Raw genomic sequence first — 11,699 nt, 5'->3', positions numbered from 1 at the left:
TATTTCCTTCTATGTCTCTCCCCACATCTTTATGTGCCTTCCCCAGTGCCCTTATTAAAAGGAAAACGAAGGGTCACCGCGGCCCTTGGGCTTGTTGGTTAACACCACACGGAAATCCAGCGGGGCAAAACCTCGCCGCCTGCTGCCTGCCGCTCTCTCTGCCTTGCTTTCCCTCCTGATCCGGACTCTCCCGGCGTTGGTTTCCTTGCCTAAGGCACGGCTCCCCCTTGCTGCCAGCTTCCTGTGTTGCAGGTGAGGCGCGGCTCAAATCCAGGCTCTCGCTTCCGCCCAGGTAAGAGCGAGTGGAAGATCCGAAAGAGGCAGCCGTGGCAAATCTCTCCTCCCACCGCAAGACCAGGTAAGAGGGGGTCCAGGAACACGCGACCCTCTCCTCGCCCCCCTGTCATTTTGCGGGAAAGAGAATCAGCGCGCAGCCGCTGGAAAAGCAACCGGCGGCGCATTTACAGGACGCCCTCCACTTACTTCCTGGATGTTTCTAAGTTTCGTCCAAAACACTTGTCGCACTTCGGGCTGGGCTGCTTTGCAGAGCCCTGAGCTGGAATTTAAATCTCTATGGAATTTGTTCCCAGTTCGTGCTTTTCCTTCTAATTATCCAAGGCTAAAAAGATTTAATAACAACAATAAAAAAAGATTGAAATTCTAATTTTAACTGCAAGCTTCCAAACCTACTGGACTTCCTTGTTTTGGCCGAGGCGAGGCATTTTGATCATTGCATGGTGGTGGCCGCTTGCTTTGGGAGTTGCCCTGTTTAAAGTTTTAACACAAACAGTTTAAAGCCTAAGACAGGGTGGAAGAGAGGCGATGAAAAGCTATTATCAGCCTGGTTGTAACTCTCGATCTTGGCACAACAGGTCAGCACAGGTGGGCAGCTGCTGAGGCCCCACACCTTGGCCCCTGACTAGCTGCTGCACCTTGCTTGAGTACCGTAGTTCCCCTCTCTCCACTTCTTTACACAGCCTCTCTGTCTGGTGGGCATTGGGGCTTGTGAGGCCACCCACAGGTTGAGAGTGGACACACCTGTACTGAACTCACACCACCTGCTTCTGAGGTCTCTAGCAGCCACCTCTGCTGGTGGAATGGAGGCTTTGAGCTTTGTGCCTCTCTGAGGACAAGGGGCTCATCTTTCCTGTGCTGCACCACTGTCTACAGTGGGCAGTGGCAACAGCTCCAACATTGTTTTGTCTCACTCTCCTGACAAAGTGAACTGGTGGAGCTGCGAGGAGCCTCCCCCTTTTCTTTCTTGTTGACCCTTTCTGTGTTGCGCCTTCCTCTAGCTGCGCCTTTCTCTGTGGTTGGTGACGCAGGGAGGATTAGGTCTAGCAGGGCTGCCCAGGGCAAGCGCTGCTTCATGGCAGAAGCCACATCTGTCATTTGTGAACTGCCTTTGGGCAGCTTCTTGGAAGAGATTGGGCCAAGTGGGTCTGGAGAGAGAGAGAGAGAAAGAAAGAAACCTAAGCTGTTGCTGCTTCTGCCTGCTCTTGGTAGTGAGCAGCTAGGATTGGATGTAGCAGGCATGGCTCTGCCAAGACATTTGCCACCTAAGGCAGAACAGCAAAGTGTGCCCTCCCGCAATCCATGCACATAATAGCCTCAGCCAGTTAAGTTTATTTTGCCACTCAAGGCAGAACAATCCCCAAAACCCCTCTCACGTTCCCTGGCAGTAAAATGCAATAGTAATAAATTAAATAATCATATGAAGCCTTTTCGTGACACCCCAAACCAGCTGCCTCATTCTGCCAATGATAGGGCTGGCCCTGCTGTAGCACGGCTTGGAAGAGTGCCAAAGCTGGGAGGCCAACCATAATCCAATGTGAATTAAAACTTGTATAATGGGAGAATATGGCAGGGGTGTAATTTTTTAAATTTTCTGGGTCCCTTTTAAGTCTATGTGTAGCAGGAAGGTAAATAGTCACATGGATAATTCCAGGCATCCCCAAACTTCGGCCCTCCAGATGTTTTGGACTACAATTCCCATCATCCCTGACCACTGGTCCTGTTAGCTAGGGATCATGGGAGTTGTAGGCCAAAACATCTGGAGGGCCGCAGTTTGGGGATGCCTGGATAATTCTTCTCAGCATTGTTTGGGTTATGCTAAATAATAATACATATTGGATAATATGTAATGTTTTGTGGCTGGGGATATTTTTTTTCTTTTAGATGCTTTAGGCTGCAATCCTGACCCCTCTTGTCTGGAAGTAAGCCCCACTGAATTCAATAGCACTTGCTTATTAATGGATATGGTTAGGATTGTGCTGTTAGTGAAGAAGCTGTATTTATCACAATAGCAATATCCCCATGAACAAACATTTTGATTGAATGTGGGATTTTAAGAAGCAGCTGTAGATGTAAAATAATGGTTACAGGTATTGTGTGTGTGTGTGTGTGTGTGTGTGTGTGTGACATCTTTGCTCCACAAAGAAACATGTTGACCTCAACTTAACTTGCACTTTTCTTTTAAAATGCAGATTATTTTGACTACTGCAGCACAGATAAGCCAACATGCCAGAAAATCCTGTTGCAGGTAGGCTTCTCTGGAAAAGAATTTCTTGGTCAAATAGTCAAATATTTCAAAGCAGTTGTTTAATGTATGATGTTTTATGGAATCCCACAGATAAGCAGCAGGTGCTGCGGATTCTGGAGCGTCTGCTATTGAAGCTACACGAGAGAGGAGACACTTCACAGATCGATAATCTGGCTTTCCTGTACAATACACTCAAGAATCCCTTGTTTAATCATATGCTGACTCTTCAGCAGTCAATCAAGCAACTGAAAGAACAAGTAAGTTAAAGAAGTTTAGCAATGCTGGTGGTTATGTTTGAGAGATGAATTAATGAAATATTCATCGCTGACAATGTTGTTTTACACTATATATCTGCTTGGGGTGAATGCTGATCTTTTGTCACTTCTATGGTGAAGTTATCATCATTTATAATCTACCATGGATTTACTAAATCACTCACTAATTGCCTTCAGACAATTCTGTTCTATGTCTGGGTTTTCTGCCTCAAGCAGAGGGTTGGGTCCTGCGCTGGGCTCCTTTTGCAGGAAGGTGGGATAGAAATTCAGTAACTAAAATAGATAATAAATAGATGACCACAGGGCCCTCCCCCCACTCTGTGATTTGTTACTAAATTATACAAAGGTTTAAAGGTTTAACATCAGAGGTCAAACTGCTGGCTATCGTGCCTTGAACCTAACATTTGAAGTTTTCCTAGAGGTTTTCCTACATTTGGCCACTCCTGAGATAAATAAGAAGCGCTCAATGCATTGACTCACAAAGCGATTGGCAGGAGAAACAATTATATGTGCAAACTAATGCCTTCCCTTGCTATCCACAGCTTGCTTACGTGCCTCCAAATCGTTCAGTGGATTTTGATTTTACTAGGAGAGGTTTGCTGGTGTTTGACGCTGATCAAAATTCTCTTGCTAATGGAAACCTTTATATGACTTGCAACCAAAACAGTCAGATGACTCTTCTAGTTCCAAAGCATGGAGGTGATGAGTTTAATTTGGCAATCCAGAGGATGGCAAAGGTATGGCACAGCACCATTGGCAGACTAAATATATATTGCTCATCCCATTAATTCCAAATATTTCTGGTTTTTAAGTTTTACATTTGTACAGCAAAGCATGCAAGTGTTTTTTTTTGGGGGGGGATGCATTATAATTGTATAATGGTAAGTAATAGAAAGCTTATGTTATAAGTATTTTTTGAGCAGGTTCTTGCCAAACCTTGAATTTGTGGCATTTTCTTCAATTCTTGCATGCATTCAATATACTTTTTAAAAAAAACTCAGGAAGTGTGTAGTAATCATCATCATCAGTGCTTTTTTTCTTAAAAAATGTTTAGGGGTACTCTCATTTTGACTCAAGAAAATCACCATTTTATAGTTCAAATCGGGAAAAATAAATATAGTACAGTGGTACCTTGGGATACAGATGCTTCCGGTTGCAGACTCTGCTAATCCAGAAATAGTACCTCGGGTTAAGAACTTTGCTTCAGGATGAGAACAGAAATCGTGCTGCGGCGGCGGCGCAGCAGCAGTGGGAGGCCGCATTAGCTAAAGTGGTACCTCAGGTTAAGAACGGACCTCCACTGTAAATGGACAAAATTACAAAGATTGACAAAATGTTTAGGGGTGTGCATATCCCTGCGTCCCCCCAGAAAAAAACACTGATGATAATAATATTTATACCCCACCGATCTGGCTGGGTTTCCCCAGCTGCTCTGGGCAGCTTACAGTGTACAGTCATACCTCGGTTTAAGCACACCTCGGTTTGAGTACTTTCAGTTTAAGTACTCCACGGACCCGTCTGGAACGGATTAATCCACTTTCCATTACTTTCAATGGGAAAGTTCGCTTCAGGTTAAGTACAGACTTCCGGAACCAATTGTGTACTTAAACCGAGGTACCACTGTATCTAAAAACATAATAAAAGCATTAAAATATCTCCTGATACAGGGCTGTCTTCAGATGTTTTCTAAAAGTTGTGCAATTCTTTCTCTCCTTGACATCTGAAAGGTGGGCATTCCACAGGGAGGGCGCCACTACGAAGAAGGTCCTCTGCCTGGTGTCTGTAACTTTGCTTCTCACAGTGAGAGAACTAGCAGAAGACCCTCAGAGAGGGACCTCAGTGTCCGGGCTAAGTGATAAGGGTGGGGACTAGTTTAGTGGTCAATTTCATTATTCTATGTAACGTTATTGTTTTGTAATGGCATGAAGTTGAAGCCATACATGAAATTTGGTTCTCACTAGGCTTTGCTTGTTTAGGTTTTTTTGGGGGGGGGGAATGTATTTTAAGATAAATGAATAGAATATTGTAAGTTAATTACTTCTATTTTTCATTTATTAGGGCAGGCAAATAGAAAATATTGCAATAGAGAAGCCATTTAATGGAGGACTTGGATTTAGTGTGGTTGCTCTTAAAAACCAAAGTCTTGGAGAACCTGGTATCTTTGTCAAGGAAGTTCAGCCAGGAAGCATAGCAGCCAGGTGAGATTCTTGTTTCATATTGTCGAGGCTCATAAAAATAACACGAATTGAATAAAGGGTATGACATTCTTCACGCTGTTCTTTAAAATCATTGTTCTTAAATACTATTGGCATTGCCAGGACCCTAGAGTTGTAAGACTTGTCAAATCTCCTTGTTGTAAGGCAGGACATCTTGCCTGCCACAGATTAGCAGATGTGAACTGGACGCTACAGTGCACTAGAAGCAGAGTACAGGGGCAGTATGGACAGCTGCCTGCCAAGGGTGGCTCTGTATAATGAAAGCAGATGAGCCAATAATGATGATAAAGTTTAGCATTCATTTTGGACTTGAGCAACCAAGAAGCCCCATCATTATTCCTGTGATTCAGAAGGTGGGTGCTGAGATATAGTGGTCACTTTAATGAATTTATGGACAAGTGTGATACGAACTAGGGACAACTCATGCTTTTCTCACTATACCACCAGCCAACCACAATACTATTAGAGAAGGCAGTTTTGTGTCCCACCGCATATCTGTGGGGGGTGTTTGTGTCTTTGAAAACCTGTTATGAAGATGCTGCCATGCTCTTTTCAAACATTTTGTTTGCTTTATCCAAGGGATCAAAGATTAAAGGAGAATGACCAAATACTGGCCATTAATCACACCCTGTTGGATCAGAACCTTACCCATCAGCAGGCCATTACATTGCTCCAGCAAGCCACAGGTTCCTTACATTTGATTGTGGCCAGGGAGACAACCCAGAGAAGCAGTCAGACCTCAACCTCCTTAAGTGATGTCAATTCACTTGAAATGGTAAGTTACAGCTTTGTCAGAATTGAGTTTTGAATTACAAGTGTCTTAAAACACATTGTACAGTGTTTACAATGCTCGACAAGTTGCACTGGGGCATTTAACTCCGTATGATTAGTGTCTTTGTCTTCCACACAGATAAAATGTAGATCAAACTAAATATGCAATAAAAAAACATATTCCTAGATGTATGTGTCAATTTGCAACTCTCTTGGAACAACCTTTCCTGTTTTAAGCATGGGAGCTGTCTAGAATCATGGTGGAACAAAAGGCTTCATTTGACCCAGTAATCCTAGATAGCATTTTAATATTTTCTTAATGTTTTCCTGCTCTTAAATCGACAAGAGCATAATGCATTAATGCATAAATCATTTTACAACTTCAAATGGAGTTGTAAAAATAATAAAATTGCTTTGTAGGAAGTAACTAGCTGGTAACCCATTGTTCAAAGACTTTCATCTTCTGTCTCTTCCAGATCAATTGGGGCCATGTTGAGGAAGTAGAGCTTGTTAACGATGGCTCCGGATTGGGTTTCGGAATTGTAGGAGGAAAGTCAAGTGGCGTAGTGGTGAGGACTGTTGTTCCTGGAGGACTGGCAGATAAGGTAACTGGTTTGTACTAAACAAAACATCCAATTGTTATCAGTTGGAATTTTAAAGCAAGCTAAGGTGTTGTATTTTAAAGAGTGGCAGGTTGGTGGTGGGTGATTGATGCAACCAGTTGGAGACCCCTTGCCTAGCTTAACCTGCACTTCCCTTCACTAGACACTGGAGAAAGATGGCAGAGTTATACCCATCTCTTTCCACTTCTTCATCACTACTGCTGTTAGCAAAGTGAGTGGCAAGCACAATCCTAGCCGTGCTGCTCATTCCATTCTGGGGAGAGGGCAGTAATTGGGCAGAAGTGCTGACTCCAGTCTATGGCCTTTATTTCCCCATGCCTATAATGATCAAATAAGACAGATAATATTCAAGACTCAAGAGTCAGTATCTATAAAAGCAAGACTAAAGCTTGGGCAAGGATAACTAATTTTAAATGTTGACAGTGTTTGTGTTCCAAGTCAGATGAATGGTTTTTCTAGTATGGTATGCCACGGTAAGAAGGGGAATATTAGAAAACATGTGCACCATTTGGATCTAAAGATCAGTAATATGTTAACCATTAGACTTAAAGTATTGGAGAGCAGCAATGCAAAGCTGCATTCATGCAAACTCAGTTAATCATTTCATGTACTAACAGCAGTGAGTTTGCTCTCATCCTCCCTATATGTCTTCCTAAGTATTATTATTAATATTAATTAAATTTCTATACCACCCTTCTAAGGTCACAGGGTGGTTTACAATATAAATATAACTATCCCTCACCCTCTATTCACAGAGGTTTCCTAGCCAATCAGATTTTGATTCTATCAGTCTAATTTGCTGTATTTGCATGCAGCACTCAACACAATAGTTTACTGAGAAACTGGAAGTTGGTTGGGATATTGCTGTGAATGTGTGCTGCCGAGGCTTGCCAGTTGTTCAAAACTAAGTTTTGGCGTTGTGTGTGAATGCAGCAAGAAAGTTTATAAACGAATCATATTTGTTTTGGTGCCTATGGAACTAATACAACTTACGTTGTATTTGAGCTCTCTTACACAGAACTCTCCGGACTTTGCAAATCTGGGGCGTTCATGCTTGAGATTCCCAGAATAATAAGTATGAGTTCAAATAGGAATACTATTTAATTATGGCATTTTCAAGTAATTTTAGTGGCTTACATAGTTTCCTACATCTCCAATTTTTATCTTCACAACAACCCTGTGAGATAGATCAGGCAAAAAAATAGGATACAGGTCTCCCTGGCTCTAGTCCAAGGCAGTTGTTAGTGCTTCCGCCTATAGCTTGATCATGCCAGGAAGATACCTACATGATCATAGAGTTGTGAATCTTCATGCAACAACCCAAGTTGCTTTATAAGCTGTGGGTTTTGGAGTCGGCTGATTGTGCACTCTTGATAGGGATTGATACTTCACCCTGAGTCTATTTTTTTTTAATAGAATAAACCTCTTGTACTTCCATGTCCATCAGCTGGCACTAAAGGATGCTACATCTTTTGGGATTGGCGTTTCAATGCAGCTTTGACTAATCAAACTTTCTGCCTCTAACCTTGTGGATACAAAGAGGGCTTTGTTTCATTTTATTAATATTAATGTACAGAAAAGAGACAGATTATAGGATGTGTTCCAATTCATAATATAAATGAAAGTTGGGAGACTTGAAGAGTTGAAATTTTAAAAGTTGGCTGTTCTGCCTCCTCTACAAAACTGTCTGTTATAATGAATGCTTTTCTCTTGTGCCTTTGGAACACCTGTTTTGCTGTAAGGAACAAAATGTTTTGGCATCCAAAAGCATATGTCATACTGTCTTAATTTGCAGCAGTCTTGAGTGACTAAGAATAGGGGTACAGTACAAAAAGGAGAGTAATTATGTTAAATTTGGAAAGAAAAGGAGGAAGAGATATTGGCCACATCCACCCGTAACACTAAGCCAAACCATGGCATAGGGTGAACATGTTGACTCCCAAGGAGAGGATTGCACTTTCTTTGCTCATCCGTGGACTTTTTACCTCAGCCCGCCAAGCAAAGTTTGGCTTAATGTGTCATCTGAACCAGTGTTTGTGGTTAAGGTCTCTCCTCCTTACCTATGATTTGTAGCCAAGGTTTGTCCTGTGGTTACGGAGGAGAGACCTGAGCAACGATCCCAGGTTCAGACAACATGCTAAGAAAAACTTTGGCTTAGCTGCTGTTTCATGCTGCGCTAAGAAGCCCTCAGAGAGGAACAAAGCAGGTGTGAGCTCCTTAGTTGAAGCCAGCACGGTCCCAGCAAGCCATGCTGTGTCTTGCCTTGACATGAAAAAAAAGGCCATTGACTGGAAGAGCCAGCACAGATATTGAGACATTGTTTTCTTGGGGAGTTTACTTTGGCAAATACTTGCTGACACAAACAATCTGTTCCACATGGGCAGTGTAATAGCAGAGGGCCAGCTCATGGGAGATCACACCATCTACTTCTGTGACAAAAAGAAATTCTTGCGTGCATCCATCTTGCAGCAGTAACCACTCTATACTTGTCTGAGCAGCTCTTCTGGTTTTCTGGAGCTCATGTGTGGATGGTTGTTAGTCCATGTAAAGTCTGAAAAATGACATATCCACTAAATCTGAATTATGAACATTTGCAGAAGCCAGAATGTTAACTTATGAGGGGAAAGCGTATCTGATTTTTCTGTCAAATTCTCCATGCATGTCTGGCAGTTTATGGACTTGTGTTTGGTGCTTTGTCTTGAGACGTTATCTGAAATGTTTTACTCGCAACAAAATGATGGTTTAAGACTCACTCCTATAATTTATTTACTTTTCCCAAGAGTGATCTTGCTTGCAAATATAGTTTGGTGGAAAGTATGTAGAATTCTTTAAAAATAAATGGTCTTGCAATGTGCGTGTGGCATTTAAGATACTTTTTTCTAGGAGCACTAAATCCAAATCCCCCCATTTGCTTTTCTGTTTAATAGACCAGTTTTTATAGGAAGTTGCAAAACTACAAATATTTTTCTGTAGTAGTTTCTTAATTCCTGCCCCCTTGCCCTTATGAAATAACCAAAGAAGTGGCTGGTGGTGCAGTAGGTTTTAAAAAAATTGATATTTAATATTTGACTTTTTCTTTTCAAAGTAGCATTTGGTGGCTGCATTGTTTCATTTGATAGTATTTTGCACAGTCTGGAGGCTTTGGGGGGGATAGTACTTATAGTTTGGCAGTGCTTCATTATACTTGAGTTGCAAATCTTAAAACTATGCAAAAGTAAAGCCATGTTTCCTACTCAAAGGATGGCAGACTCAGAACTGGTGATCACATCTTGGAAATTGGTGGGACAAACGTGCAAGGAATGAGTAGCGAACAAGTGGCTCAAGTGTTGCGAAACTGTGGGAACCGTGTCAAGATGGTTGTGGCAAGAGACCCCACGTGTGAAGTGACGGTGACACCGCCAACCCCTGTAGCTCAGCCTGTTGGGATGCTGTCTCCTTTTCACGACAGGCGATTTGGAACGGTGAGTATCTTCATGCTTTGCAGTTCTGCCGCGAGTTGCATTCTGCAGCAAGTACACGGCTGAAAACTCCATATAGATCGCAAGATTTCAAGGCTATAATTGCCCCTTTCAAGTTGCATCTCAGCCAATGTTCCAAAAACAGTCACCACCACCTCCACCATCACTCACCTTCGCTGTAGAAATTCAGAGACTCTCTCGCTATCACAGAGCAGATTATTTACTACTTACTTATAGCTGAGCTCCCTTCATTTTCTAGAGCTGTTCCTTCTGCCTCAACTGGACATGATTTGTTTGAAGTGGATGGCCTTGTTAGGGAAGGCCTTCCCCTGGTTGGCTCACCTAGCCTTGATAACGGCTGTTTTATATTTGTTGGGGGAAATCCTTATTCTCTCAGGTTTAATGTCCTTTAAAGTATTCTTAGATTCCCTTTTATTTAAAAGCCTCGTCTTTTAGTTGTTGTTAATCTTATAAACCTATTTGTAATGACAGAAGTAGGCTGGATAATCTGTTCTACCTGAATAGCTCATTATACTTGTGACCTATGTATATATAGGTGTATACGGTATATACAAGACAGGAGTGCCTGGCGTGCTATGGTCCATGGGGTCACGAAGAGTCGGACACGACTAAACGACTAAACAACAACAACGGTATATACATGGGGGGAAATATGACCCTTCTTACATATTTGGTTTATAGTCATAGAATCATAGAATCATAGAGTTGGAAGAGACCACAAGGGCCATCCAGTCCAACCCCCTGCCAAGCAGGAAACACCACCAAAGCATTCTTGACATATGGCTGCCGAGCCTCTGCTTAAAGACCTCCAAAGAAGGAGACTCCACCACACTTCTTGGCAGCAAATTCCACTGTCGAACATTTGCTGTCTATCTAAAGGTTTGCGAAAGTTAACAAAATGTTAAAAATTGGACTACTTAATTAAATTCATCTAACCCCATGGTTCCCAATATGGGGCACATGACCCACAGGGGGGCAATTTGATTCTTAAGGGGGGCAATTCGAGAATGAGTTATTAACAGTGAATGGCCTTTTAGGCTTCCTCCATGTGAATAGGAGTTCACTTTTTGAATAATAAGAATTATATGTCACAGGAAGGGGGCATCAGGATTTTAGAGATGCTTAGGTGGGCATGGCCAAAAAAAGGTTGAGGACCACTGATCTAACCCCTACTGACAATCCTGCAACAGAGCTGCTTAACCTCACCTACCAAAACAATGCAAAAGATGGTATTCAGACTTTAGGAGTAGATCTAAATTTAGTCATAATGCTTAAGTAGACCCATTAAAAGAAATGGGGCCTAAGTTACTCATAACTGATGTAGTACTGGCATTCCATTGATTTCAGTGGGTCTAATCTAAGCACAATAAAGTCTGGATCCAGCCCTTTATTTAGAAATTTATCCAACAGAAGGTTTGGCACTTGACATAGCCCTCTCTGTTTTAAGTTCCAGGGGTGATGTAACGATGTACCAGAGTCCTTGTAGTCTACACTAATACATTTGTGGCTAAAAATACACCTTACAAATATAGTTTTAACAAATCTTTAATTTTTGTCACATTAAAGTGTTTTGTTTAAACAAAAGCCCTTCTCAGTTTTGAGTAATTAAAATAAACTAATGCTACTCAAAGTATGCAGGAGGTCTTGAAATGTAAGCAAAGCTGTGCTTGTATTCCATCTGTTGCTACTGTGCTTTTTAGGCATGGAATATTTTCAGAGATCTCTCTCCTGCCCTGTGGTGTGGGGTTTTTTGTTTTTTTGCTGCTACTTCTTCTGTTCCTTCTCAACTACTA

At 42.0% G+C, this 11,699-nt stretch overlaps 1 protein-coding gene across 14 annotated transcripts in view; it reads left to right on the top strand.

Annotated features, from left to right (window-relative positions):
* Nucleotides 1-235: 235 nt before the first annotated feature.
* PATJ (PATJ crumbs cell polarity complex component) overlaps nucleotides 236-11,699 on the top strand; it is a 157,958-nt gene continuing 146,494 nt past the window's right edge. For all 14 annotated transcript variants that reach the window (XM_035122724.3, XM_088673962.1, XM_035122728.3 and 11 more), the window contains exons 1-8: nucleotides 236-358; nucleotides 2,487-2,542; nucleotides 2,633-2,799; nucleotides 3,360-3,554; nucleotides 4,876-5,015; nucleotides 5,613-5,808; nucleotides 6,281-6,409; nucleotides 9,667-9,888. In XM_035122724.3, the coding sequence (XP_034978615.3) occupies nucleotides 2,521-2,542; nucleotides 2,633-2,799; nucleotides 3,360-3,554; nucleotides 4,876-5,015; nucleotides 5,613-5,808; nucleotides 6,281-6,409; nucleotides 9,667-9,888 (1,071 nt within the window). In that variant the 5' untranslated portion in view covers nucleotides 236-358; nucleotides 2,487-2,520. The remainder of the gene's footprint in view (nucleotides 359-2,486; nucleotides 2,543-2,632; nucleotides 2,800-3,359; nucleotides 3,555-4,875; nucleotides 5,016-5,612; nucleotides 5,809-6,280; nucleotides 6,410-9,666; nucleotides 9,889-11,699) is intronic.

The sequence above is a fragment of the Zootoca vivipara genome, chromosome 7 (genome assembly GCF_965207765.1).
Source record: "Zootoca vivipara chromosome 7, rZooViv2.hap1.1, whole genome shotgun sequence".
In the NCBI taxonomy this organism is placed as follows: domain Eukaryota; kingdom Metazoa; phylum Chordata; class Lepidosauria; order Squamata; family Lacertidae; genus Zootoca; species Zootoca vivipara.
Note: the sequence above shows the minus strand (reverse complement) of the source record. Positions and strands in the feature narration are given on the sequence as shown.